We start from the raw sequence: 24,573 nt of genomic DNA on the forward strand, positions 1-24,573 counted from the left end.
GTTCGGGTATCCAAAGTCACAAATACTTTGTTCTATTTTAAATGTGTTTTAAGAAGACACTTCTTTCACACGTATATTCTAGTATTCTTACATCTACTGTAAATAAGTACAATGAAAACAAGGCATTACATTCGTAACTCAAATGGCATTGGCCAAAGAGAGAGGTAGCATGTTTCAGGCAAATACAGACTGGTAATGGGGATTAAAAATTGAATTTTCTAGAACTGTTATTTAGGAAGCAGTAAAATGAATGCTAAGAAACCTCTTTAAAATGTACCTTGATTTGAATATTTGAGTGTGAGCTTACAGCCATAGGCCTTTTAGGAACTGATTTCAGTGGGATGAAGTGAGGTTACATATTTTCTGTACCTTGAAAAGTCTGGAGGCATTAATGATTTGAGTCCTAAATCACAGCTAACAGTTCTTTTGATTTTGTTGTTGTTGTATAAAGAAGAGCATCAAGAGATTAGCAATAACATATATGGTGCCAGGGTGAAGAATTAAGGTCAGCCATCAGACTGTGTCTAAGTGAAGGTTCACAGGAATGCAGGTTGTAAAATGTCCATTGAACTCCACCAAGTCAAGCAATTGGTTTTAGCAGATTCCAAGGTGTAAGATCAAGGTCTCAAACGTTTTTAGCTGATGTTATGTTATTTAGAAGTTTTACAAATAGATTTTTTTTTTCCAATTGTTATGTTCTGATTTGTAGTTAGGATGCTATAGGAGGGCTGCAGTTCCACAGAGAATTTGTAAATACCGGATTTTTCAGTAGTAACATACGCTGTTTGTTTTCATAGCAGAAATTTGGCAGTTATTGCTGAAACAAACTACCGGCTACAGTTTGGAAATAGATAACGAAATAGTAGGTAGAGCAGCCCGTTGTCTAACAAAGCCGATGCGTTACGGAGATAGGCCCAATTATCCGTTAGCTGCAAAAATACCCTGGGAATTGCTTTGTTTTCACACCTGGTTTTGATTAAGTTTTTACATACTGTGACTTTTTATCTAGTGACAGACTTTTAAGATACTAGGCCTGTTTTTTCTTGTTGCAAAAATGTTAACTTCAGTGAAGTTAAACTAGGGGTGAATTTACCCATTTGCTGTAGACATTTGTAAGATGTTCTTGAATGTCAAAGCTGAGAAATGTACTGTTCTTCAGCTGCTTGAGTCGTCTTTTTATCTTCAAGTTGTCTCAATCTGTTCATAATGTATGCTAAGTTTTGCTTGGCTTCAAAAACACTGAAGAGCAGTTGAGGTAGGTTATGAGTGGAGTTACAGCCAAGGTCCACCATGCTCCAGGGATGATTCAAGTCCTTTATTCTCATGGATTAAAAGCTTGTAAAACTTGCATATTGCTTACAAATCATGTAAATGTCAGATAGGGTCAGGCAGAATAATGTTGCTCCATAAATGGATGCTAGCTATGTATCATAGGTCAGCTAGTTGCCTTTATAAGGTGCACAGCTGTTGGCTCAGGTGAACGAAGTCAAGTACCCAGCATATAACCATTTACTTAATTTGTTAGAAAATGCCTTAAATTTCATGTTAATTACTAAGCACTCTAAGATGAGTGTTTTAAAGGATAATACAGGTTGTTTGTTCATTAAGAAGCACAGTTGCATTTGCACTGATGATCCGGCTCTTTGGCAGAAAAGTGAAATTTTATATGCTACTGGCCAAAACCAGTTTCACAGTTGGGGCGACGAGTGTGGGCCATTGAAAGTGCTGTGTAAGTTTTGTAATCTGCAATACAGAGAGACACACGTTGAAATAGATACTTTATATGGTTTAGTGAATAGGAGAAGGTTCGCTTAGATTTAAAAGTATTTGACATTACCAGGCTCTTGGTAATTTGACATTACCACCCACTTGGATAACTGCTGAATCTAGTCAAATTTTTCATGACACATCTCTAATGATTTTTTTTTTAAATATATAAAATGGAAGTGGAATGTGGAGCCTTAATGTTAGCAAACTCTAGATGATCTTGAATCGTTTGGAGTCATTAGTGCTTTCTCTTGCCTGTAGCCCAATTCAGTGATGCATTCCACGTGGATGGAATCTGCACTCTCCAGCTCCTTAATCTGCTGCAGCCTGCAGCTTCCCTGTCAGTATGGGATGGCAAGAGTGGCTGCGGCAAGAAATGGATTCCTTACCAAATCGGTTTCTCCGGCCTCTCCTGTACAAGATGAGACAGGGCTGGTTCAATGCTTTTTTTGTCTATCTATGTCAGTGCCCAGTTTGATTTAAAAATGGCAGGTAAATGCATTTTAAAAGGTAAAAGTCCTAGAAGTTGTACTCGAGTTCAGTGTCTGCCTTTTCCCCAAGGCAGTGTATGTTACCACCAGCGCTGGCATAGCCCTGCTGTTCTTTAAGGATGTGTGTGTTACCTCTTGTGTGAGAAATAAAGGACTGTTAATTTATGTTCTGGGAGGTAACAGTACTTTGTATTTATTTGAAGTAAACCCATGTATCCAGTTTCCAGTTTAGAGCCTTGAACAGTATTTTATATTTACACACTCACAGTGCATTTGGATTGCAGTTAGTGCACTGGCTTAATGGGACACTGTCTCACTTTGAAAACTCCTTTTGCTGTTTTTGAGTTTGGGGGGAAAATTGCCAAATCAGAAAAGGATAAACAAGTTATTTTCAATTTCTTAAAGGAGCCTAAAGCAGCCTAGCTTCTGCCTTTGTTTTGCTTTGTGGTCTGTTAGCATCATCATGGCCACCAGTTCAGTTGTGTATATGCACTTCTTAGAGACTGGGAACCTGTGATCTACCCTCTAGCTGTTCTTTGTTAGGTTTAATTTTTTTTTTGGTAGCAAAACTAAAGCTGCAAGATCACCTGTAAGAAAAGCTATTGTCTATTTATTTAATCTCAAAGTTAAGTCAATCTTTTGGTTATTTCTAATGTATGTTTTAGGAATGTACATTAGAATATGCAGTTTGTAAGCTCAGGAACATTTTCTTTTCATAACGTGTGATCTCTAGTATTGCTATCTTCCTATAGTTTTTGATAAAATAAATTAAATTTAGTTTTTTCTCTTGTTGTTGTCATTCTTTAAAAAAAAACCCCAAACCATAGCCTGTCTAAATTAGCTGGAACAGTAGAATTTGCTTTAAGACTGTGTCCTTTTTAATTCGTGTCCTTTTTAATTCCTGTCCTGTACCCAAATTTTCTAGCACTATATTGACTGTAGTAGAGCAATCACAAGGAAGTCATGTGTTTCCTACTCAGTTTATGGCTGGTATAAATTTACACTGTCAACTTGTCTAAGGTGAGACTGGGTTCCTTTATGTTTAAGCACACTGTAAACACAGCCCTGAACTTACATGTGTAGTATGGTTAAGAAAACAAGCCAACGAAAGAAATACTGCTCTGTATGACTTTATTCGCAGAGGTAGTTCGTTACAACAGGAGCTTTGCTCACTCATGCCTGCTTTAAAAAAAAGTTGACAGACCACATGTTAACAGATCTCAGGAATGGAGAGCGCAAGGTGACAGTGGAGAAACAGATGGACTGGAACATGCTTAAAACCACACATCGATGATAGCAATTTTTTTTTTTTTCCTTCCCCCTCCTGCCACTGGCAGAATGATGGCTGCTTTAACATCGCCTACTGCTGAAGATGGCAGAAAGACTGAAGACATGCACAGAGGGGAGAGCTGGCGTACTAAAAGTCTGCGTAATTCTTTGGGACTTCAGAGACCTCAGGGCTGGGATACCACATGGCTTTTTAGAGATGACTTCTGCTATTTAGGCATTTTTTCAGGCACTGCAATTTAACAAAAAAATGAATCACATTTCCATTTTAGAAGCTAAGAATTTTGGCAAAGAGTTTGTTCTGACAGCATACGTGCATGGACAATCTATTGTCTTGATAGAAAGGAGAAATCTAAAGGTGTCTCAGTTCAGTGATATCAACAGAATGTTGCAGAGGAGGTGAAATTTGGTAATATAAGAGCCTTTAGTAATGTAACAACCTGTCCAGCATGCCAGGTTAGCGCCTGTTGCTGTGAGCCTCCAGAGCAGGCTACTCCTAGTGGCTTTGGAACCACATGTGACAGGTTTTTTTTTATTTTAAAAATTTAAAACAATTCAGAACCACCTAAAATGTGGAAGAACTGATGACAAGTCATTTGTGACAATGGGTATATAGTAGCTCATTCAGGAGTTACACTGGATGGCAACACCTGCTCAGTGTAAAGAGAGACTGCTTGATTTAAAAAGAAACCCAAACACTTTCAGTAATTCTGTGATCTGTTCTGCAGTTGTTTTAAAAAAATGACTGCAATGAACACTCAAGATTAAAGTCCAAGTGTAACTATTACATTGTTTGCATGGTCATTCCTGAAAGATGCCATGTTCCTGCCCCCAGTTAAAAATGTGGTATTTCATTAAAACCCAAGATCACATATATATCAAAGGCAAGCTCTTAGAGCTCGTGATAAAAAACCACTAAATTTCATTTAGTGTTCTACATGCAGTTTTGTCTGGTCTGTTATTTGTTTAACTCAGTCCTGGAGAACTGAACTCTGGGAGGCAGGCAGCTTTTACAGCCCCTCCCAGGAATAATTCCTTTTCAGTATTTCATGGAAGGACCAGTAAAGTTACCCTGTACATTTCTAGTCCTGACAGTCAGATATTTCTGTAAAATTTGCATGAATTAGCACAGCTGCAGATAGTAGTTGGCACGAAAGAGGAAAAATTATTCAGGGTTTAATAAACAAATTTCGGTACTTGTTATCGTGATGCAGTCAGTTATACCTGTCTTCAGGAGACTTTTTTCTCATTGAGTATGTTTTCACCTGCTGCTAGCTTTTTGTATAAGCAGTGCAGTTTCTCTGGCTGAGGCACTTCAGCATCAGGAGTCAAGGGAATTTCGAAGTCAGAGGAGCTCTGAGAGCCCCTCCTCAGTTCTAGATCAGGAGTCCTGGCCTTGTCACTTACTTCCACCAGCACCTCTTGAACGTGAGCAGTGCCAGCTTCTCCATCTTTCTCACAGTCTTTGCTTTTCAAGTCACAGGCAACATCATAGACACAAGATCTATTTTGACCCAGTGGCTTCCACCTACTGTTGTCAGGTTGGCCATCCTTGGCAGTCTCCTGCAACACAGAAACAGCGGTTCTGCTCCCACCTTTGCCGAAGCTGCTGCAGTCCAAGGCGTTTCTCTCTTGGGAGGTAATGAGGACTGTGTCCATCTGGCTATCCCAGCCCTGGCTCCCCTGCTCTGATATGTGTGTTGACTGAGAAGAATTTTGAGAGGAGATGTGTGTTGAGTCGCTTACTCCATCCGAATCACTGAAGAGTGACTGGGACCCACCAGCATCTGCTGACGATGGGAAGTTGTCCTCATTTTCAGAGCTTTCTTCTAGTTTGTTACACTTAAAAAATGCATCCCAGCAAGGGACATCAGCATCAGACTCCTGTTCATCGCTAGTTACTCCATTGAAATTTGATGTGGAAGTGGCATCTGGCTCATGGGAAAGAACTTGAACTGTATTTATTTCAGATTCTTCTTCTTCCTCCTCCTCCTCTTCATCATCATTTGATTCCTCACAGTCCATAAAATCTACCTTGAGGGAGGTGTAAGTTGTGGTTGCTTTGTAACCTTCTGTGCTCTCATTGATGTTTCCTTCAGCATTTTCAGGCTGTCCTGTGCTGGAGGGCCTGCTCTCTTCTTTCTGCTGTTTTGGAATCTTGGGCCTTGCAGAAGTTAACTCTGATTCAAAGAGATCATCTTCATCTGTCAAGAAAAGAACAGGGGAAAAAAAAACACTAAGAAAATTTCAGATCTCTGATAAAATTCTATTGAGAGCAAAGATTTAATAAAAATTCATTTAGTATGAAGAGAGGAAAAAGTTCTTCAACCCAGATGGAGACTCAGCAGGACATTATTGACAGGGTTTGCCATGCCTTGACTAGCAGCACAGTGCCTTCCAAGGAAAGCTGCTAGTTGTCACCCTCCATATAAGCTACAGCAGATCAGATGTAGCCGTGGTAGGCACATTTATTCAGGCCTCTGATATGTTTTGCAAGGACTGTATCACCCTTTGCATACTTGGCACTTCAGAAGCAGCCAAAGAGAACGCAGTAGGCCCAGAGTACTCTTCTAGTTCTTCTTCAGAGTTCTCTTCTAGTACTCTTCTAGTGGCTTTCCAGAGGCTACGTACAGCATCCATTTACCACTGTAAGTTAAAAAAGCTCCTAGGTGCTAAAAAGCCAGCAGTGTGAGCTCATGAAGAGGAGCTATTCCACCGACAGTAGCACTCTGTCCCCAACACCACAGGAGGCGATACAAGCAAAGTTCATTAGAAAGAACTTTACTAGGGATGGTCTAGGACTGTGAAACAAACTCTTCCAGAAACTTAAAAGGCTGTTAAGCATTAAGTACGTTTTATGATCGCAAACAAGTACGCTTTTACACAATTAGTGCTCTCTCACCCTCCTAAAACCCAAGTTCATTTAATATGTATTTCTCCTTTCTAACTGTTGCTTTGAACACAGACAGACTATGGTGAACACCGTGGCTTCGGGCACCTCTGCTTTGTCTCAGACTTTGATTTAAGGCACAGTTGCACCAGCAGAACCCTCACCTGTATCAGACAAATCTCTCTTGTGGACTCTCTTCAGTGTTCCTAAGGGCTTGTACCTGGGTTCCATGTTTCTCCTGTACGACCTGCATAATGGCTTTAATCTGAGGTGAACGAGAAAAGCAATTACTATTTAGAACTCAGCAGATACTTTCAGGAGCTTTTAACTTGATCGAAATACACTGCTTCATGCCTTTCACAAGCACTGCAGCAGAAGTGTTAAAGCAAAGGCAGCAATAGCTAGGGAAAAGTTCTTAATTCATTGGTAAGCTTAGGCAGCTGACAGGTAGAAATCTGTCATTTTTATATATTTACCTTAAAGCATGTACACCATTTGGAAACTATCTTTTAGTCCCTTCCCTAGAGAAGACAAGGTGAGAGGGTTTAAAATCTGACTTGCAGTTTCATTCAATAATTGCATCTCCTTTCTTACTAAGGAGGAAAAGAAAGAAGAACAAAGAAACGAGTCTTCATTTTGTTCAGACTGAGTGACACCACCACTCTTCTGCTCCACAAGAGCGTGTTCTAAGCTGCCAGCATCTGTAACAGCACAAGAGTACAGGCCTCCGTGACACTCTACAGAGGCTAGGAGTTCAAGTCCCCAGAGAAATTCTCATTAAAAGAAACTTCTGAGAAGTAGCCATGACAAAAAGAAATAGGTCACAGAATAAAATGAGATGAATGTGTGTTCAGATTCCACCCAAATAGAGTTTAACAGCAGAAAAGCCTCTATACCTAGATAGAAGCAGTGCGTGGAATACAAACTCTCAGACTTCGCACAACATACACGTGTTCCTCACAAAGCTGAAGTTTTCAGCACTGAATATAGGGAAAAAAAAAATCTGAAGTATCAGACAAGTAAAGCAAAAGGCAGCAGCCTGCTTGAGAAGCTGGGATTCAGGAGGGGGGTTGTCCTTCCAAGGACAGAGATCAGATCACCTCCGTTCAGTCGGCACTTGTCACTTACATTTCCATAACTTTGTCTTCTGTCCCACCCACCGGCAGCACATTGGGATACACATTCACAGGACAGATATAGCTCAGGAAATCCTTAATCTAAATTGAAGAAAAAAAGCTGCAGTTTAACAACCTACATCTGTAATTTCACTTAATGGCGGCACTGATCGAAGAACACCCACAAGTACTACCAGTTGTCTCATGTAAAGACCAATGTGACCCAGGAGCCAAACTCTATCCATGTGGATACCTGGATGTCCATGTGATACCATGTTACTCTGGAACAAGAAAACAGGTCTGAAAGGATGCTGAGAACTCGGCCTCACCTAACCACCTCACAGCAATTCCAACTACTGGGCAGACCATCACTATCTCTAAAGAAAAGGCTAGACAGATCTGTTCCTAGGGAATGTATCCAGCACTTCACTGTCCTTACTCATGTTGTAGATCTTTTCAGACCTGCATTTTTCTTACGGGACTTCAAGCCCCTAGTTGTGCAGATCAGTATTCTTTTCCTCAAAGACTTTTCCTAAAGTCTCCCTTCAGTCCACTGTAAAAGCCCATATGACAAAACATGTCACTTTTTTCCAAGCCTTACTCTGTTGTCTTCTAAATGCGCTCCAGACAGTAAATCTCTTGCAGAATTGTGTCCAGCTTGGGGCACTCCAGCTGAGGTTTTATCAGTGCTGAGTACTTGCAAGTTTGCAGATTACACCTAGCTATATAGATCAGTAGGTCACATCTATTTTTGCACATGGAGCTACGAGTCTGTTACAACACACTAACCCCCATATTCTGCCAGCAAAGCTGCCATCTTATATGTACTACGCTAGTACCTCCATTTAAAATTCTCCATGGCAGAGCAAATTAAAACTTAACCAGGATCTTAAAAACAGGACTGTCTTCCTAGGGCTCTAAATAATCTCCATTTTGTACGTGCAAGGCTGTATTGATCGTTAGCACTGGTCCAGTCGCAGTTCAGTTTCTTAGGAGAGAGAAGCATTTTAAGAACTGGATGGAGGCATATATTAAATGAAGACGTGTGATTCTGGAGAGGATGCTGCCATGACCAATTTTGTTTTAGTCTTTAACACAGAAAGAGGAGTAACAGTGGCAGCTACAATGTGAGAAAATTCTGCTTAAATGTGTGGGCAGGGAAAAGAAGGTAAACCCACCTAAAACTGAGTCACAGCAGACAAACAATGCATTGAAAGCCAAAATTCCAAACTTTAAGCACTGCACAGTTACACAGTAATCTAAAATAGAAAGGCAGCCAAAACAATTGTAGCAGTGACCAATACTTGGAGAGAACAAAAAAAATAGGCTTGTCATCCTGCCCTACCTTGACATGTTCTTCTGCAGCTGTATTAGAACAGATTTCTCTGCCTTCAGCATCCAGAACTTTCTATCCCGTTATGTCTTATTACCAAAAAGATTTTTTATCATGACGAGTCATGTCATCCACGCCAAAATAATCACAGCTCCTTTATTTTTTTTTAATCAATCTATACTCAGTACTAAAAGTATACAAACCTCGCTGTATGAAGAGTGGAAAGAGAAACAAGCTCTGTATGTACTCTCCCCAGTCCTAAAAAAAAAAAAAAAAGGCACAAAAATTAGATAACTGCTCTTATCCTCAGTCAACAGGCAAGCATAATTACTCTTAAAAAGTCCATTTCGAGATTCAGTTACACAAGCGTCGCACAAGATACGCATGTCCTGGTTTCAGCCAAGGTAGAGTTAATCTTCTTCACAGAAGCTGGTGTGAGGCTGTGTTTTGGATTTGGGATGAGAAAATGTTGATACCATTGCTGATGTTCTGAGTTGCTGCTAAGTAGTCAAGGACAGTCCAGCTTCTCGTGCTGGCCTGCCAGCAAGAAGGCTGAGGGTGCCCGGGGAGCTGGGAGGGGACACAGCCAGGACAGCTGACCCAGGCTGGCCAAAGAGATATTCCATACCATACGACGTCATGCTCAGTATATAAAGCTGGGGGAAGAAGAAGGAAGGGGTGGAGGGACGTTTGGAGTGATGGCGTCTGTCTTCCCAAGAAACCATTACGCGTGATGCAGCCCTGCTTCCCTGGAGATGGCTGAACCCCTGCCTGCCCATGGGGAGTGGGGAATGGATTCCTTGTGTTGCTTTGCTTGTGTGCGCAGCTTTTGCTTTACTTATTAAACTGTCTTTATCTCAAACCATGAGTTTCCTCACTTTTACTCTTCCGATTCATTCCACCATGGGGGAGTGAGCGAGCGGCTGCGTGGGGCTGAGTTGCCGGCTGGGGCTAAACCACGACAGTCCTTTTCTTATTCCGTACCATTTACGTCATGCTCAGGCACCACACTATCCAATACAACCTCATTAACCACCACTCCCCGTCCCATCCTTTAATATAATACAGATTATCGTCCCCTTAGTCCATAGACCTCCCTGCAAAATGTCCATGAAATGTGCACAAATGTCCATGAAACGTCCATTGAGTTAATTTAGTCCATGACTTCGGGCTCCATCCCTTATGGTGGTCACTCAGGAAAGGCGAGATGGCGTGTTGCATGGAGTTACTGGGCACCAAAGCCAGCTCAGGTCAGGTCACTGCTGCAGTTGCACTGCTTCTTGTAAGGCTTGTCCTCCATTGGTTCAGGTGGTTCCTGCTATAGTAGTTCCTATAGCATGCAACTCAAATCATGGGTTACAACAGTTTAAAGGTACTTCCATTACAATCTCCACCTTTGTACTGGACCACAGAGTTTAGCATTGCAATGAACTCCTCCCCTCGCCCCTGCTCCAGCTTGGACTTATCCACAGACTGCAGTCCCCTCCATGAGCCACAGTGTCTCCAGCGGTATATCTGCTGCGGTATAGACTTATCCACAGTTGCAGTCACTTCGAGGTGCACCTGCTCCAAAATGGCCACCTCCACAGGCCACACTACCTCCAGAGATAAATCTGCTCCAACATGGTCTTACTCATAGTTCCAGTCCCTCCAAGAACGTACCTGCACTGTCGAGAGCTTCTCCATGGCCACACAGTTTGAGGTGCGCCAGCACGGCCTCATGCACAACCACTAATGCTTCAAGGTGTACCTGCTGCAACATGAATTTACCCACAGCCACAGACGCTTCAAGATGTACCTTCTCCAGTGTGGACTTATCCTTGTGCCGCAATCCCATCAGAGGTATACCTGCTGCGGCACAGACACAACCATGGCCACAGATGCTTCGAGATATACCTTCTCTGGCATGGGCTTACGCACAGCCATAGACGCTTTGGGGTGTCCTGCTCCCACATGGACTCACTCACAGGTCACAGTCCCTTCGACTCAGGTTCACACTGGAGCTCCAGCCTGTCCAGTACAGCAGCACAAAAAAAAGCAGCAATGCCCTGGCCATCTGCCAGCGCAGGCTCAAGGCCATTGCTGTTATCAAAATCTTCCCAGGCCCAGCAGAGGCAGACTATAAGCAGTACAGCAGCACGGCAGCAGCAAAAGCAAAAAGCAGCCACTAACGAGTACTAGACTAATATACATAAGGAAAGCAAACCCATGGCAAGCACAGGGGCCTGGCAATTAATAGCTAAAGAGCAATAACAGCTGTAAGTTCTATCTAGCACATTCCAATCAAACCTGTCATTATCTCAAACCCTTCGTGCCCCACGTTGGGCGCCAAGAAGGACTGTTGTGGTTTAGCCCCAGCTGGCAACTCAGCCCCACGCAGCCGCTCGCTCACTCCCCCATGGCGGAATAAATCGGAAGAGTAAAAGTGAGGAAACTCATGGTTTGAGATAAAGACAGTTTAATAAGTAAAGCAAAAGCCGCACACGCAGGCAAAGCAAAACAAGGAATCCATTCCCCACTCCGCATGGGCAGGCAGGGGTTCAGCCATCTCCAGGGAAGCAGGGCTGCATCACGCGTAATGGTTTCTTGGGAAGACAGACGCCACCACTCCAAACGTCCCTCCACCCCTTCCTTCTTCTTCCCCCAGCTTTATATACTGAGCATGACGTCGTATGGTATGGAATATCTCTTTGGCCAGCCTGGGTCAGCTGTACTGGCTGTGTCCCCTCCCAGCTTCCCGGGCACCCCCAGCCTTCTTGCTGGCAGGCCAGCACGAGAAGCTGGACTGTCCTTGACTACTCAGCAGCAACTCAAAACATCAGCACGGTATCAACATTTTCTCATCCCAAATCCAAAACACAGCCTCACACCAGCTTCTGTGAAGAAGATTAACTCTACCCTGGCTGAAACCAGGACAACGCACCTGAAACAGCAGCTTTCTGCATGGCCCAAATGCTCACCTCACTATTACACTGGTTTTCTTGATCCTTTCTCCAAACCACATAGTGGAGGGTTTGATGCTGATTATGTGCAAGGGTGTTCCATTTTGGCAAGTCATCCCACAGGGCAGCCTGTTCCCTCGAAAGCAGTCATCATCCTGGCAAATGCAATATAAAATTAAGAGTAATCCTGACCTTTTTTACCCCAAAAATTGAGCAACATAGTATCTAGCCAGACCAAGTTTTCATCTCAATTCCAACTCCCTTGAAACACTCTTTGCTGTTGCATCTTGCTTCTGTAGTGCAGCTGACAAAGTAAATCAACCACAGAGACCAGTGCCCCAACGTGCCCCATCTGCAGTTCTACCTGCTCTCCTCCACGTTGGAGCCTTCAGCCTGACAGACACCCTGGAAAGGGAAGGCCATGCACTAGAAGCACACAGCACATGGCTGCAGGAGACACCATATGAGCTGCTTCCAATACATGTAAATGGATAATACCTGGCTGATCTAATCTGCTGCTTGTCTTACTTAAGTAAAGAAGAGTGAGAACTTTGGTTAGTGGGTTTAAAAGAAAAAAAGGGAAGTTTAAAAGAAAAAAAGGGAAAAATGTATTAACTGATACTAGAAATAGTTTAACTATATCTGAAACTTTGAAAATTGTATTTTTAAATTAAGACACCATTTGCCCCAAGTCTTCATTAGCACAGTAGGACAAAAACATTAGCACCTATAACCAGTCTTTCACAGCAAACTTGCAAAACGATACACACCCGAGGATGTCGACAGGCATGAATCTGAGTGTGTCGATCTGTAGTAACATGGTAGAGGATTTCTGGCATGTTTCTGAACATATCAAGTTTGTTCACATGTACCTAGAGAAAGGCAGATTTTACTCTTAATTAGGTCAATGTGTTTGCCAGACGGCAGCTGGAACAACTGTACAGATGTAGTTCTGCTCTCAACAAATGCTGGTAGGCTTTTAAACAATTACTACCCACTGTCCAAGTGGAGAAGGGTTAGCCAAAAGTAACTTGGACATCTAGAGCAAACAGAACACACCTCCTGTGCTGAAGAGAGATGAATATTCATCAAAGAAAGTCAGAATATATCTGCTAACTATTAATGTCATGTGCAAATGAGAAGGCTTTTATCACTCACGAGATAAAAGGGAGAGGTAAACACTGAGCTTGAAAACCGAGGATTAACTTCTCCCTGGAAAGCCCAGATGTTCTAAACTGAAATCAAGCAGTTAACTCATTTTGGGCACAAGTGTAGCTTTTTAGGTGTGGTTAATGAAAGCATGCATATCTTTCACATCTAGCAATCCTCTGAAAACCCACGTCCAGCTTGGTGGCTGGCCACAATCATTCCCGAGGGCCTATTCTAAAACAAAAATTACAGAAATGTTACCTTGATTCCAAGTTCCTCACTGAGGTTTATGAATAAATATTCATATCCGTAAGCAGCTTTGCAATTCAGCCACACGACATGATAGCGAGTCAGTGAGGTCCAGCTTCGCACTATCTCTAAGATCCCGTTTAAACACTCCTCCTGAAAAGTTCAGAAGATGTTGTGAATTGTCACTGAAGATACTTCCAAAGTGCTGTGATTTGGTAATGCAAAATGGTATTGCCTTGCAAGACTGACCTAACAAAGGGATGGTTAGTTAATTAGCAGCTTTAAGCTCTCACAGCTTATTTAGACTTACCCGGCTTGGTATATGATAAAATTTGGGATCACAAAAAGTGGTGTCCAGGTACACACTCTGGATATCTTTTACTCTGAAAGAGAAATGTGATACCAGAGTGAGCAGTGCATCACAGTACTCAGCTTTACCACTTCCTCTCTCTTCAAAAGGAGGCCATTCTTCCTCTTTATTACAAAGAGCAAGTTAAAAGGGGCTTGTAACTGCAGTGTTGCCTGACTGCAAATATATTTAATCAGAATAAAAAATAAAGAAAAGGAGTACATTATTGCTGAATTGTCCATGCCTGGGTGATATTTTATTCTTTCTAAATCCCATGAATTGGTAGGGTATCTACCCATTTAAGATGGGTTTCTTGACATAATTTGGAAATTTGTGGTTTAAGGCTCTGATTCATTATTTCTATCTTCCCACTAGACTGTGGTTTCCAATGGGTATGTAGATCCCATTTCAATTGGAGGAATCTTGACATTCCTTGGATTATTTCTAAAATAAAATGAGGTCTGTTATCAGAGGATAAGCTCTGGGGGATTCCAAATTGAGGAGTTATTTCTTCTAATAAAATTTTAATGACTTCCCTAGCTTGATTGTTGCAACAAGGGAAAGCTTTGGACCACCCAGAGAATGTGTCTACTAAAACAACTAGATATTTACATTGCCCACACTTTGGTAACCCAGCTGAAGCCTCACCTGGTGCCTGAGTGCAACAGGTCCATTCTGGCTGCTTCTCCTTTTGCAAGCCTGAAATCCCCTGTGTACAGCACAGTGCCATTTGCACCTTCAAACAAAAACCTACAAACAGAAACACTTTGGTCAAACTCAACAATATAAAGCATTAAATGCCAGGTGTCAAATTGTTACCTTGCTTAGAGCAGTCTACGTGATTAATGTGTGACGTAGTAGAAATACTGGGCTCAATTTGGTCCTAGAATAATTTCAGATAAACCCAGTAATTCCAACTCAGTATGTCTAGAAAATAACCTGTGCCTAGGCTGGTCAGAGTTGAAGACAAAAGCCTCACAGATTCTGTGAGGGTAGCCGAGCTGTCTGTTGCAGCCAAAGGAATCTATTAGGCATCTGTAACCAGGAAGCTGGGCACCTTCTTTTTAATGTCATGCTTACAAAATGAAGGATTTATTTTTTAATCATAGTTTTGAATGTCATTTTTAAGTACAGTTGAAATCAAGAAAGTTGTTATTCATAGGCATGGGGAAAAGTATCTGTCCCACCAAGGTAACAACTTCTGTCTGGACAGATCCCAGATAGTACAGGGGTTTTCCAACCTTGACCAAAGCTGGTGGGCCCTGCCACAACAGTATTATCTCCAAGTAAGAATTTTAAATTCACTAGCTTTTTCTAGTTAGAAAAAAAACAGTACTTAGTGAGAACTCAATAGGACAAATTTCTCAGCAGAGACATTGAGAGTATTGAAAAGACATACATGACTGATCCTGGACAGTGACCAGCTGGTAGAAGGGTCACCTCTATATCTTCTTTCTGGAAGAGATGGTTAGCATTATTTTCACACTGTACTAAGTACTACCAATACTTTCATTAACATAGCAACACATTACTCCCCACAGCCTCTTGCAGCATTTAGCATTGCTTTTGAACAAAGAGAAAAGTCTCCTCCCATTCCAACAAGCCCTGAAGAGCAACGACCACCCTGTCATGCCAGAAGAGATGACTGAATATTGTATGGTGTTCATGAAAGCCACTCAGCCAGAAGCCAGTCCTACATCCCTGGTTCCTGGTGAACAAGCATCATGGAAACATCTTAGAATACACTTTGCCTGGAGATGCCCTACCAGGCTTTTACCTGAGCTTTAAGTCCTGCACTTAAAACTTGTTAAAATAAGCCAGGAAATATGAGGTGAAAAAATCACAAGAGAAAAAGGTAAGTAATATCACTAATACATTACCCCAAAAAATGCTATGATAATATGAACAAAATGGGGAGGAAGAATTCCTGTCGCTTCACATCCTGGAGAGAGGAAGGGGAACGTACATTTTAAAAATAGCTTGTCCACTTCAGATGTTACAGGTAAGATCCATTTTCCATGCTCATTTAAACATTATTACTGCCCACTAGAAATATAGGAAATTTTTGTGTGTGTGTGACTTACCTCACCAGATGTTTCATCTACTAAAGAAATCTGAGTTGGAGTTTCAACTTCCAATGCAACCTGTAACAAAATGAATAAATGCATTACAGGATTTACTGAACATTTTATTTCATGCTTATGGCTAAGTATTCAGTATGTAGACATCTTTAGCACCAACTACAGCTAATGCTAAGCCTGTAAAGTTAAGTTCATTTTCCCATAGTAAGTAATGAATTTCCATTTCCAGTGGACAAAAAAGTTTTCTAAAAGTTGTCTAAAAATGAAACGGAGATACCCCAGTCAAGGTGTGCATGCCTGAAAAAGGTAGAATATGTTGGACCTCTAACAGCAACAGCTCTGGTTTCTCTAGCTAGATCATATGTCTTATTTTTGCATATGACTGCAAAGCCCAAGACATCCTAGTTTCAGAGCACACCAGTGGATCTTGCTCGGACAAGTTTCTGTGCTACAGCACAACTTCTCCTCACTGTTCCTTATTACTAGAAGCAGAACCCACAAATCACATGTAGTGGGTATTTCTGTGTTTGTGTAGGGGTGATTAATCTATAGACTGCAATTAATCCCTTATTTTGCCATATCCTCTACTAAAGCAGAGTCCTGCAACACACATGCTCTGTGGCCATCTGCAAGATTAGCACTGCTATGCAGGCTCCTCTCCCACCCTCCTGGGTTTTTTTTCCCCCCCTCTTTGTTTCAGACAGTATTTGTGTATAATTCTCCTGCCCCCAAAAAAGCCAAAGTGAAAGGAAAGTCTCCTGTCATTACGTTCCTTTGGTACAGCCTCCAGCTTCTCAGCTGAGCGGTGTCCTCAGCACATGTGGTTTCACAAGACACTGTGTCACAAATTTCTGTGCAGCTGCATGAGATCTATTCAGCTGGTGCTCATCGACACAAAGGTGGTAACACTTGGCTTCTCCACCAGAAACCACACCACCAATTAAACTCAGAACTTGCTCCAAAACACAGATATGTGTGTCAACAACTATTTTATACTAACAAGAGTTGATTTTTTAAACATCAATACTGATATTACCATCTACAAATTCTGAAGCTGAATAAATTCAAGAGGCTGATCTAAATTCTGCATGCTCAATATTTCTCAGTAATTCTCAAATTTCCTACTGCAGTGAAATAATTGTCAAGTTTTAGATCTAAACTGCCTGAAGTATTCTTTGCTGACAGCCACAGTTTAGCTTCATAAGTATGAATGATAATATCTCCAGCAGAGTTCTCCCCTCATCTTTGATAGTTTAAATGTTAAAGCCAGCAGCAGATTCAAAGAGCCTCTCATGCCATACGTACAAATAAGGTCAGACTGGAAATCATAAAAACATTTGTCTGGGAGATGACATTGTGATTGCTTCTTTCAGTCTGGTGAATATCAAATTAGATGTTAATTCATTTCCCAGTCATGCTACAGGTAGAAAACTTATTTGTTGTAAGACAAACCTTGTGAACAAGACATCCAACAGCTGCTATCTGATTTAGGGCCTGTGCAGCTCATGCCATTACCAGCAGCCACTCCTGGAAGCAGCAGCTGCAAACATCTATATACTTTTTAAATTGTGTTGATTTGTGCTAATTGTGCTTCATCTTCGGCTGACACCATTTCCCAGATAAAGATTTCCTCAAACAGGGATGTCAGGACCAGCATTGCCTACTTTCCTTTTATTGATCATACAAACTCCTAGCAGCTTACAGATATCTCCCCTCAAAGAATCTCTTCTTCTAGGTTAAACTCAAGGAATACTGGAAGCAAATGGACACAAGCTTAAAAATAAAAATTTAAAAAACATCCAACACCAATTAAAAAAACAACACAAACCCAGCCCATTTTATTTCTGCGAGTCTGAGAAAATTACAGGCTTAAAAAAATTATCACCTATGCACGCTGTGCTCCTTCACATATCAAACATGCCTAAGGGATGTTCAGAGTCCCTTTTACACAGCCCTGATTCATAATCATAGAATCTTTGGGTCAGAAGGGACCTTTAAAGGCCATCTAGTCCACCCCCACTGCAGTAAGCAGGGAGATCTGCAACTACAGCAGGTTGCTCAGAGCCACGTCCAGCCTGACCTGGGATGTCCCCAGGGATGGGGGACCTGCGCCAGGGTTTCACCACCCTCAATATGAAAAATTTCTTTCTTCTACCTAGTCGAAATCTACCCCCTTTACCATTACCCCTTGTCCTATGGCAACAGGCCCTGCTAAAAAGTCTGTCCCCATCTTTCTCATAAGCCCCTTTCAGTCCTGGCAGGTTGCAAGAAGGTCTCCCCAGAGCCTTCTCTTCTCCAGGCTGAACCTCCCCAGCTCTCCCAGCCTGTCCTCCAAGCAGAGCTGTTCCAGCCCTCGGAGCATTGCTGGGGCCTCCTCTGGCCCCGCTCCAGCAGGTCCATGTCTCTCCTGTGCCGAGGGCTCGAGAGCTGGACACAGGACGCCACGTGGGGTCTCAGCAGAGTGGAGCGGACGGGCAGAATCCCCTCCCTCGCCCTGCTGGCCACGCTGCTTTGGGTGCAGCCCAGGACACGGCTGGTCTTCTGGGCTGTGAGTGCACATTGCCGGTTCATGTCCAGCTTTTCATCCATCATTATCCCCAACTCCTTCTTGGCAGGGCTGCTCTCCATCCCTTCATCCCCCAGTCTGTACTGATACTGGGGGTTGCCCCGACCCAGGGGCAGGACCCTGCACTTGGCCTTGCTGAACCTCATGAGGTTCACACAGGCCCATGCCTCAAGCTTGTCCAGGTCCCTTGGGATGGCATCCCATCCCTCAGGCATGTCAACCACACCACTCAGCTTGGTGTCATCTGCAAACCTGCTGAGGATGCACTCAATCCCATTGTCTATAACACCAATGAAGATACTAAAGAGTACTCATCCAAGTACAGACCCGTGAGGACACGGCTCATCACCGATCTCCATCTGGACATTGAGCCATTGACCACCACTCTCTGGATGCGACCATCCAACCAATTTCTCATCCTCCAAACAGTCCACCCATCAAATCCATCTGCCTCCAATGTAGAGAGAAGGATGTTGTGGCGGACCGTGTCAAAGGCCTTACAGAAGTCCAGATAGATGACAACGGTAGCTCTTCCCTTGTCCACTGATCTGGTCACTCCATCCTAGAAGGCCACTAGGTTGGTCAGGCAAGATTTTCCCTTGGTGAAGCCATGCTGGCTGTCTCAAATCAGCTCCCTGTTTTCCACATGCCCTAGCATAGCTTCTAGGAGGATCTGCTCCATGATCTTCCCAGGCACAGAGGTGAGGCTTACAGGTCAGTAGTTCCCAGGGTTCTCATTGCTACCCTTTTTAAAAAGGGGTGCAATGTTTCCCTTTTTCAAGTCTCCAGGAACTTCACCTGGAGTTCAAATATCATGGAGAGTTGCTTGGCAACTACATCAGCCAATTCCCTCAGGACTCTGGGATGCATCTTGTCAGGTCCCGTAGACTTTTGTATGTTCAGGTTCCTCAGGTGGTCTCGAACCTGATCTTCTCTTACAGTGGGAGGGACTTTGCTTCTCCAGTCCCCATCTTGCAGTCCATCCCCTCCAGAGGTGTGGGAAGAGAGATTGCCAGCGAAGACTGAGGCAAAGAACTCGTTGAATACCTCAGCCGCCTTCTCATCCATTGTTGCGAGTTTGCCAGTCCTGCTCATCAAGGAGGGGACGCTTTCTTTGACCTTCCTTTTCTGGCTGACATACCTGTAGAAGCCCTTCTTATTATTCTTTGCACCCCTTGCCAAGTTCAGCTCCAGCTGCGCCTTGGCCTTCCTGACCCCATCCCTACACAACTGGGCAGTGTCCCTGTACTCTTCCCAGGATACCTGTCCCTGCTTCCACTGCCTGTGCATTTCCTTCTTGCCCTTTAGTTTATCCAGCAGGTCTCCACTCAGCCATGCAGGTCTCTTGCCTTCCTTGCCTGATTTCTTACACCCGGGGATGGAGAGGTCTTGCACTCTATGGAAACCATCCTTAAAGATCTGCCAGCTCTATTCTGCTCCCTTGTCCCTGAGGGCAGTTTGAGGAGACCCTGAGGGGGTCCTATTGACTAACTCCCTGAAGAGCTGGAAATTTGCTTTCCTAAAATTCAGGGTCCTGAGTTTACCCTTTACCTGCCTCATATACCGCAGGAGTGCAAACTCCACCAGTGCATGATCACTGCAGCCCAGGCTTGCCTCCAATCCTGATGTCATGAATTAGCTCACATGCATTGGTGACCAACAGGTCCAGTATGGTATCCACTCCGGTAGCACTGCCTGTTACCTGGCACAAGAAGTTATCCTTCATGCACTCCAGGAGTCTCCTGGATTGCCTACAGCTCACTGTGCTACTTTTCCAGCAGATGTCAGGGTGATTGAAATCCCCCAGCAGGACGAGAGCCTGTGAGCACGATGCCTTCTGTAGCTGGAGTAGGAAGTCTTTGTCAATAGGCTCCCCTTGATTGGGCAGCCCACAGTAGACACCAACCACGAGGTTCGCTTTGTTGCCTCGGTCCCTGATTCTTACCCATAAGCTTTCGACCTGCTTGTGGCTATTTTTCAGAGACAGCTCTGCACATTCCATCCATTTTTTGATGTAGAGGGAAACACCTCTGCCCTTTCTTCCTCGCTTGTCCCTTATGAACAGCCCGTAGCCATTGACAGCCGCACTCTGGTCATGGGATTCGTTCCACCACTTTTCAGTAACGGCAACAAGGTCATAGCTTTCTAGCAGCACAGTGGCTTCCAGCTCCCCATGCTTGTTGCCAGTACTGCATGCATTGGTGTAGAGGCACTTAGCTGTGCTGTCAGCTGTGTCACCCTCTTACAGGAACCTCTTTTAGTTCCTTTGAGGTCTTTCTCTGGTGGAACAGGCTGAGGACCCTCGCTAGCACCCCACGCTCCAAATCATTAAATCTTTCTGTTTTTCAAGGCTTCATATAAAGCTAGTTATCTTCTCCTTCAGCTTCACAACTAAACTAGGACTTTGAATAGAAAAGCTCCCTACTTCTCTTTTTTTCTCTTACCCAGACTTACCTCCTAGGTCCCATTCATGTAAGGTTCTTTGGATATGGAGCTTAAGACCCACACTTACAACCTATTTAAGGAAACTCTGAGCCATAAATCCCTCAAGAAAACAAGTTTCAGCTTGCCTGAAGTCCTTCTTGACCTTCCACTTGACTAGAAAACTCTCCTGTCCTTGCTTGGGGGATACAGCAAAATCACTATGTGCTGATGTATGTACATACAGTAAGATGCGAAAAGGAACACGTGCAATTTCAAAGCCCGCATCTACAAAAGGAAGGAAATGACTACAAGTCACATCCGTACATGACCACTGATCACTTAAGTTTGGCTCCAAACAGTGAAAATCAAGTAAACTAATTAAGTTCTTCAGTGATTTTACATCACTAAAACATTTCCATGTTAGACATAGACCATTTTCCAAAAAAGCAAAAGGCAAATAATATAACTAAAATATTATACATACTCGAAGCAATACAAGAAGTCAAATGAAGCAAAAGAGAAATCAAATAAGGACAGGAGCAGAGAGACCTGGGCAAGGTAAGGAAATGAAGGAGCGATACAAATGACCAATGTACAGATGAAGGACATTTAAAGCTGAAGTTGAGAGACAAGGAAAAATTTTGTGGACAGAAAAAATAAGATTAAACAGTAAACAATAAACCAATCCTAGATAGTAAGCAGCAAGGAAAGGCATACTGATGTAAGTACTTAAGCTCTGAAACACTGTCTCAACAGCAACACTTAGACATTTCTGAGGAGGGGAAGCTTCCCTGGACAACTGCTTGGAAGGTATTACTTTAAAAATAAGCAAAAACTCACAATGTGATTCTCCCAAAACTTGTATTTCCAGCTAGTCAACAGCAATTCCTTAGTTACTGGTGAGCAGTATAATTTAAGTTTCAAGCTGTGAGGAGACAAAAAGAGAAGTGAATGTTTTTTGAAGTAGAGGCAGGGAACAATCTAACAACACATCAGCACCTGGCACCTAGTACATCAAAACACGTGCTCAGACCCCTCTCTTATCTGAAGAGACCTGCAGGGCCATAAGCCTGCAGGAGCAGTTCTGCCCCAACCAGAAGGGGAACCAAGGTGAGTTACTCCACCTTGTTGAATAGGATTTTCTTCAACACAGCAAATCCAAAGACTTACCTATGTGTGCCCATGCATGCATATTTTTGTGCAGAAATAAAGTGTGTGGTACATGGTCACATGCACACGTTATCTTTGGTTGTTTCTGTACCCACCAAGGTCTGTTTCAGACCTGCATGTTTTCCCTGGAACAGGCATTTGGGACAGTTAACATTCAGCAGAACACAGAATACTGCCTACAACGCCCTAGCTTTTGCGCAGTGCACAGAGACCTGATGAGCAGATTCTCTGCTGACATTTGAGAAGGTGCAACATCTAATAAATTAATCATAAAATAAAGACTGCCAAGGACCTGACCCACGACCTCTTTGGGCCCACTCCTATGTTTCCCATCCTCATGGTGGAAAAGGTGTCCCTTGCCCTTTCATTATGCACCTCCAAGAAGAGTCTGGCTCCACCTTCTCTACCCCTACCTGCAAAGGGCGATACACAGTTGTCTCCTATTCTTAAGGCTGAAGACATCCACCTCTCAGCCTCTCCTCACACATCATGTGCTCCAGCCCCAGAACAGCTTGGTGGTCCTGCTCCAAAACACGGATGTTTTTGTCCAGGGGAGCCTGGGACTGGACTCAGTACTCCAGACAAAGTCTCACATGTGCTGACCAGAGCAGAGTAACTGTCTCCCTCAAACTTGGGGGAGTTACCCAAGCTACCTACTTGCTCATACACCTCAGAGCACAGCTGGCCTCCTTCGCAGTACAGGCACAGCACTGCCTCCACACACCAACACACTTCCACGGAATAGGAGCAGGGATCCTCATGAAGTTTATAAACCTCATGAAGTTCAACAAGGCTAAGTGCACATAAGTTGGGGCAACCCCCGGCAGCAGTGCAGGCTGGGGGATGAAAGGGTTGAAAGCAGCCCTGCCCAGAAGGACTTGGGGGTACCGTTGGATGAAAAGCTGGACATGAGCTGCAATGTGCCCTCGCAGCCCAGAAGACCAGCAGTGTCCTGGGCTGCACCCAAAGCAGCGTGGCCAGCAGGGCGAGGGAGGGGATTCTGCCCCGCTCTGGTGAGACCTCACCTGGAGTCCTGCATCCAGCTCTAGAGCCCTCAGCACAGTAGAGACATGGACCTGTTGGAGCGGGGCCAGAGGAGGCCACAGCAATGCTCCGAGGGCTGGAACAGCTCTGCTGGGAGGACGGGCTGGGAGAGCTGGGGAGGTTCAGCCTGGAGAAGAGAAGGCTCTGGGGAGACCTTACTGCAGCTGCCAGGGCTGAAAGGGGCTTATGAGAAAGATGGGGACAGACTTTTTAGCAGAGCCTATTGCCATAGGACAAGGGGTAATGGTTTTAAGCTAAAAGAGGGCATATTTCAACTAGATAGAAGGAAGACATTCTTCATGTTGAGGTTGCCCAGAGAGGTGGCAGATGTCCCATCCCTGGCAACATGCCAGGTCAGGATGGACGGGGCTCTGAGCAACCTGGTCTATTTGAAGATGTCCCTGCTCGTGGCAGGGCTGTTTGGATTAGATGGCCTTTAAAGGTCCCTTCCAACCCAAACCATTCTGGTTCTGTGACTCTTTGATCCACAGCAGTTTCCTTACCCGATTTTGCTCATGTTTTGCTCTGAACCAGCCGCCTCCTCCTCCGGGCTCCTGGCCCTGCACGCCGCGGCGCAGGCCAGGTCAGGCCGGGGAGGCAGTCACTGAGGCCGGGCCTCACCGGCGCAGCCCCCGGCACGTCAGGTCAGGGCAGCCCCGCCGGTCCCGTCCCGTCCCCTCTGCCCCTCAAGCAGCCCCGCCGCCAGCCCGTACCTGCCCTCTAGCCTCCTCTTCAGGGCGGGCGCCCGCAGCCCCTTCATGTGATCTGGGGAGAGAGGGCACGGCAGTCACGGGGGACGCGGGGGGCGCAGGCGGTTGCCATGGGGACGGGAGGGGGCGGGGCTCACCCTTGTGGCAGTGCGAGAGAAAGTAGGCGCGCGCGCGCAGGTTGTCGCGGTCGAAGCGGTCGATGGACACGGCCGGGTACTCGCGCACGCGACCCCCGAACCGGCTCATGGCGGCGAATGGCCCGCCGCTTCCGCCACGCTCACCCCCGGGGGCACTGCCTCCCCGGCTCTCAGCCAATCGCGAGGCATCCCCTCCTCCTGCCAGCCTATCGGACGCGCGACGGGGGAGGCGGGAACGGCTTCTTAAAGGGGCAATGGAAGGCCGTTGCCCAGCAACGATGGTCGGCGGCGGCCGTTGGCACTGTGAGGAGTGCTGTGAGGAACGTCGCCATCGCGCCTCAGCGTTCGCGCCGGCCTCCTCGGAAGTAGGCCCCTCTTTGAGGCCCTCGCACCGAGGTGGGTCGTCTGAGGGCTGGGCAGCTGGTGTTGTGGCTATGGCAGTGGGAGCGGGGTGGCGTTACAGCGGTGACTCAGCGTGACTCAGACCTAGACATCTGCCTGAACACCTTGGCAAATACAAGAAGTTCTCATGTGAAGTCTGTGGAAGTCATTGGAAATCTCTTACTGACTCTTCCAGGACCCCAGATAGGCCCTGGGGCTGCTGACTCGTGTTGAGTGATCTAAGAAATGGGCATCTCCTCGAGCTGCTCTGGCCCAGGACCTTTCCTGCCCAGGGACCTGGGGCCTCTGCCCAGGCTGAGGGATGCAGCTGCTGCTTTCCGGTTTGCAGGCTCTACCAGTAACAAAGCCGAGCATGTATTGCAGACATGGCTGGCCACACAGGCTGCCACAGATGTGCCTTCAACAGCACCTATGTACAGGACTTGCAAAAAACATAAGCACAGCCAAGATGCTTTCCTCCTCTTTTG

At 44.7% G+C, this 24,573-nt stretch overlaps 1 protein-coding gene across 1 annotated transcript; it reads right to left on the reverse strand.

The window, feature by feature from the left end:
* Positions 1 to 4,775: 4,775 nt before the first annotated feature.
* On the reverse strand, positions 4,776 to 23,845 carry DCLRE1C (DNA cross-link repair 1C; the record flags this gene model as incomplete). Its single annotated transcript, XM_082014252.1, has 14 exons — positions 23,705 to 23,845; positions 23,571 to 23,622; positions 21,484 to 21,568; positions 15,657 to 15,716; positions 14,972 to 15,027; positions 14,221 to 14,322; positions 13,534 to 13,606; positions 13,236 to 13,376; positions 12,596 to 12,697; positions 11,844 to 11,980; positions 9,087 to 9,141; positions 7,564 to 7,652; positions 6,600 to 6,700; positions 4,776 to 5,749 (listed from the first exon to the last, which is right to left on the reverse strand). Exons 1-14 carry the CDS (start codon positions 23,811 to 23,813, stop codon positions 4,776 to 4,778), a joined length of 2,136 nt encoding a protein of 711 aa, XP_081870378.1. The 5' UTR covers positions 23,814 to 23,845.
* Between the last annotated feature and the right edge of the window lie 728 nt (positions 23,846 to 24,573).

Source organism: Phaethon aethereus (genome assembly GCF_964289735.1).
Source record: "Phaethon aethereus genome assembly, chromosome: 1".
Classification (NCBI taxonomy): Eukaryota; Metazoa; Chordata; class Aves; order Phaethontiformes; family Phaethontidae; genus Phaethon; species Phaethon aethereus.